The sequence below is a fragment of the Scophthalmus maximus genome, chromosome 18, assembly GCF_022379125.1.
Source record: "Scophthalmus maximus strain ysfricsl-2021 chromosome 18, ASM2237912v1, whole genome shotgun sequence".
NCBI lineage: Eukaryota > Metazoa > Chordata > Actinopteri > Pleuronectiformes > Scophthalmidae > Scophthalmus > Scophthalmus maximus.
The window spans coordinates 16,847,501-16,852,500 of record NC_061532.1 but is presented as its reverse complement, the minus strand read 5'-3'; the positions used below and the strand labels follow the sequence as shown (position 1 = coordinate 16,852,500).

The 5,000-nt window shown below is 45.8% G+C and overlaps 1 protein-coding gene across 2 annotated transcripts in view; it reads right to left on the bottom strand.

Annotated features, from left to right (window-relative positions):
- Positions 1-5,000, bottom strand: part of tfap2d (transcription factor AP-2 delta (activating enhancer binding protein 2 delta)) — a 16,355-nt gene that overhangs the window by 2,467 nt on the left and 8,888 nt on the right. For both annotated transcript variants that reach the window (XM_035618486.2, XM_035618484.2), the window contains 4 exons: positions 3,230-3,395; positions 1,494-1,612; positions 1,209-1,350; positions 268-381 (listed from right to left, as the gene is read on the bottom strand). In XM_035618486.2, the coding sequence (XP_035474379.1) occupies positions 268-381; positions 1,209-1,350; positions 1,494-1,612; positions 3,230-3,395 (541 nt within the window). The remainder of the gene's footprint in view (positions 1-267; positions 382-1,208; positions 1,351-1,493; positions 1,613-3,229; positions 3,396-5,000) is intronic.

Here is a 5,000-nt window from a genome sequence, read left to right as displayed (position 1 = left end):
GTGCCAAGCGACAAAAACTGCACAGCTGCATCTTTTTTTCCCAAAATGGCAAAGAGGTCAGAGCCAAAAAAAAAAAAAAAGAAAAGAAATGTGAAGGAGCAATAGAGAGAAGTGACTCAGCTCAGCTGGGGTTTTTAAATTGCAGAGAGAGAGAGCGAAGTGAGTGCAGATTGGAAATGTTGTGCGTCACTTGTTAGCGTGCGTGCGTGCGTGCGTGCGTGCGTGCGTGCGTGCGTGTGTGTGTGTGTGTGTGTGTGTGTGTGTTACCTGAAGTGTGTGAGGTGTCTCTGGATGTCCAGGTCCAGGATGGGCGTCGGTCTGGAGGAGCCCAGAGGAGAGCGGTCCTGGCTCAGTAGGTCCTGGAACTCCTTACAGATTTGCCTGTCAGACAGAAGGAGGAGGGGGGAGGGGGGGGGGGGGGGGTTGTTACCATCTGTCTCCAACACAACTGTCACAATTTATGTTCTACTCTCATCCATTCGAATTCAACCCACACGCGAATTTCTTGCACACGACCGCACGAGCGAGACGAGTTCGACGTCCAATCGTTTAAAACACGACGCACAAATATTTCTGCAGATGCTTTGAAACCAAAGTTGTTGTTTTTTGACATTCATCCATACAGGCTTGTCTTTGGATTACGTTAATCATATTTTGCCTTTTTTTTTTTCTCGAAACCATTGTCGGATGCCTGAGCGGGAGCCGTTTGCCCTCAGCAACACAACAACAGAGCGTTGTAGAATATCATAAATCAAAACGCAGTCCTCAATACTCACAACAGAAACATTTTGGAATCCTGCGTGAAGGTCACAACTCCACATAGTGTTCCTCGTGGTGGCAGATACTCACTTTGCTCAAGCAACACAACCGCTGGTTTTCTTATTGAACATTAGGACATCTAGACACTTTTCTTTCTTTAACTCAAAGCATATTCCCTCAAGATGGATGGTGAGTGTTCGGGTAAATTCATTTGCAGTCTATAAAAACGACTGTCCACGGCAAATATGTTGATAATTAAAAGCAAAATCAGAGGAAGATTTTAAAATCTGGGCCCACGCTGCACCTACACTCACAGACTTGTATCCAAACACTAACTTTAATCTAGAACTGATGGATTCATCCCGACAATTCAGGAGTGAAACGTGCAACAGTTTGAGCTGTGAACTGTTTCAGACGATTTTTATCCGTGCGTTTGTTTGTGCTCTCACTTCGTGGCCAGGACCATTTTCTTGCGCGCGCTGGTTTCTTTCGGCTCGCTGTGCTGCCGCGCCAAGTGCTCCCCCACCGCCTTGCTGGGAAACTCCGTCTCGCAGGTGTAGCCGAAGTCCCTCGCCAGGTGGAGCGCCTCACCTGAACGCAACAACAACAACAACAACAACAACAACAGGAAGCGTGATTAGTGAGACGAATGCTCAACGGATGAATGATATGTGAGAGTATAACTAAAACATCCCGGAGGATGTTTTTATTGTTGGGGGGGGGGGACGGCTCACCTTCCACCAGGGAGGTGAGCAGCGTGACGTTGGCAGCTTTCCTCCGTCCGGCCGGCAGGTTGAGGCCCAGACGGTCTAACTTCTCCCGGAGACACCGGCCTCCGTTCTTAGACTTTGCTCTGTGGAGAAGGAAATAACTTTTACACATCACATATCCCATCTGTCCATCGTCGACCGCTTCACCCATTTAAGGGTCGCGGGGTCACATATCCCACATCATCTTAAAACATATTTATATATATATATATATATAAAAAAACGTTTGAATATCTGGATCACATATCATCCAATCAGTTTTTTGTGTTACACAGAGCTCGAGACAAACGCACAGATGAAAAGTAATTTACTATTCCACAAAGACATTCGTGTGTTTAATTAAAGTCTCGCAAGCGCCGACGGAGGAAATATAGGTTCGCTTCGCTTTTGACGAAGGAGCCATGAAATTAATCAGGAAAATCAAAGGGGATAAAAATGAGAACGCGTCAAACTCATTATGTGTGTGTGAAGTATACGCCTCCTTTCATACGCATAGATATGGCCACTTGGTTCCCATGAGTTCCCCTCTTTTATTGCTTGAGCATTTTGTTTTTGTGAGCAGTTCTATTTTGGAAAACAGAGGAACGATTGGTCCCTGCAGTTTTTCCTCCTCAAAACAACCTCCAGTAAAACTTTGAGCGGAGCGACGCGCACGACAGTTTCACTCGCGGTCTTTACATTGATTGTTGTACTTAGTAATAGAACACGTGACTGCGCTCCTCACGCTTTGGTTAAGGACACAAAGGTCAACACTGTTATTTGCGCTATTTATTAATTTGACTGCGTTGCCGCTCCATCTTGTCGGACCAGCTCTCCTCCCCCCTCCCCCCTCTTCCCTCTTCTCTCCACCTCATGAATAATACAGTGCTGGCAACTCTTGCTTTCCTCTGGCTCCTCTGATCCTGGCATGCTTTGGCCCGCTCTCGCCTCCCTCTGGCTCCCTGGGCATGGCGGGCGCGTGCGGGCCCCCTCGGCCCCTCGTTTTTCCGCGCCCCCACAATAGCCTTTGCGAAGCGCTACACTGTATAGATCCTCTCGTTTCATCCGGGGGGCTAGCAGCCGGATCGAGGCTTGAAGAATAACCGTCGCCGCCCCGTCACGTTCCCCTTTTTTCCCCGTATCATTTCGATAGAAGCCCGGCTGAATCATGGGGTGGACAAAATAATAGGAATATCTTCTATAGGTTCTTTTTCCTGCACGTTGTGTGCTGTAGGAGAGGCCATCGTTTGTGTTATCACACTTCAATTCAAATATGATATTGCCGCGACGCACTCTGGGTATCTCGTTGTGTAGGGATCATGTTAGTGACGTCGTGGTACGTTGGGCCTGGACCCCTTAATGAGAAGCTATCGAATTATTTCCTTAAAGCCGCAAAAGACTTATTTCAGAAATGTGCCGCATCAAATGTTTTTTTAATGTAGAGCTATTAGCCTACGATGAGATGAGATTAAAAAATATATATATATATATATTCATGCGAGCCAGCAGAAATGAAAGAGATTTTAAAAACCATGCCAATCTTAGTTTGACTTGTCTTTAACTCATTGAATTAGTAAAGTATCTCCGATCTACGTAGTTACATTGAGAGCCATTAAAGAAGCTGCGTGCGTGTGTGTGTGTGTGTGTGTGTGTGCGTGTGCGTGCGTGTGCGTGCGTGTGTGTGCGTGTGCGTGCGTGTGTGCGTGTGCGTGCGTGCTGACCTGCGCAGTATGCCGCCCAGTAGGGAGGCGTTGAGGCACTCTGGCGGGGACAGTCTTCGCTTCACCTCGGCGATGGTGACTTTGTACTTGGACGTGGAGCTGAGCAGCGACAGGCGGCCCGGTACCGAGCAGAACAGGTCTGTGGGGTTCACCACACACGTTCCCCCTGCGCACAAACAACAAGGACAACAAGCCCGGTTACAGAAACATCCACCTTAAAAAAAAAACGTTACGTACAGTATTTGGCACCGAGTCATACCGAGCGTTTATCTCAGGGCTCCTTTCATACACAGCAGGTTTAGACAGAAAGAAATAGTTGGCCATGAATTTGAAATGTTCATCCGGCACCGGTTGGAGTTGTTCGTCCTCATAACACACAGGGAGTTAGCTCCATTAGCTCCATTAGCTCCATTAGCTCCATGTCGACCCTCCGTGAGGCCACGTCAGCGGACGGAAACCCGATCTATCTTTTTTTAAGATCCGGTTCTAACAGATTTTTTTTTTTGCAAATGGCGTTGTTGTGCTGCATAATCACAGTGTCAGGGACGAAGTGTGTTTTGTGGAAGTGTAAATTAACAGGTGGCTCTGAGGAGGAGTGTCAACGTATCTAGGAGTGAATAACGGCAAAAGCGTGCGAGGGTCAACGAGAGAAACCAACACGACAGTGCAACTGAATTGTATTTCACCAGCTCCAACATGTTAAACAAACATGTTGGAGAGCTATGGAGCAACGTTAAGTTTTAATAAGTTGATGCTGAGATCCTGCACTTGTAGTGTTGGCGCCTCTTTTGTTCTCCAGCGTGGAGCTACGGGGCCTCGACGTCGGGGTCAACGTGTCATTTGAGAGGAAAGCTGACCCGCGGCCTTCGGTGCATTCGACTGTGTTGATCGTTGCACTAACTCCTGGACAACCCTTTGGCAATTTCCAGGGAGAACCGAGAACACATTTGCTTATTTAGTGACGTGGATTTAAAAAGTATATTAAAATGAGAAGAGCTAGATGCCGGCGAGATCCAGGTGTCAATGTTCAACTCCTCTGTGTTTGTCATTTAAACATAATGACATTATAGGACATTATCCTGCAAACTACACCTGCCTTTAAATTTCTATGTATATATATATATATATATATATATATATATATATATATATATATATATGGCCATAAACAGCCTGTAATCTGAAGACTTCTAGTTCTGCACAGAGACAGAGGAAGCATTGCTCAACGTTCTACTACTACAACTACACTTCTGTGATTAAGTCATAACAATAATAATAATAATAACAATAATAGATTGTACTCCTATGAAAGGAGAAGCCAAAGAAAAACCCGCGTGAACATGAATCCACTGAACGTTGTAACAGCCGCCTAGATTCGCTTGCGTGTCTGCGAGCAGAGCGGACAGGAAGTCTCTTGTCCAAATCAACACGGTTGATGGAAAATTAAAGAAAGACTTTACTGAATAATTCTCACATCACATCCTTTCGCGTTTTGTTTCGCGCACACTCCTCTTCACAAGTTCCCCTCCGCGGCCTCGCACAAATTAAACACCGCAGCCGCACCTGAAGCGTCAAATCATATATGTCCTATATATATCATGAATGTATTAATTATGAAGCAGGGGATTTTTTTCTCCGTCAATCAAATGACACTTTAATCAGCGACTTAACTCTCAAATTCAAAATCAACAAAAGTGGAGATTTGATCACGGAGCGGCGTAATCAAACTGGATGTTTGAATATTATTCTGAATCCAGAGTTAAGCATGAAA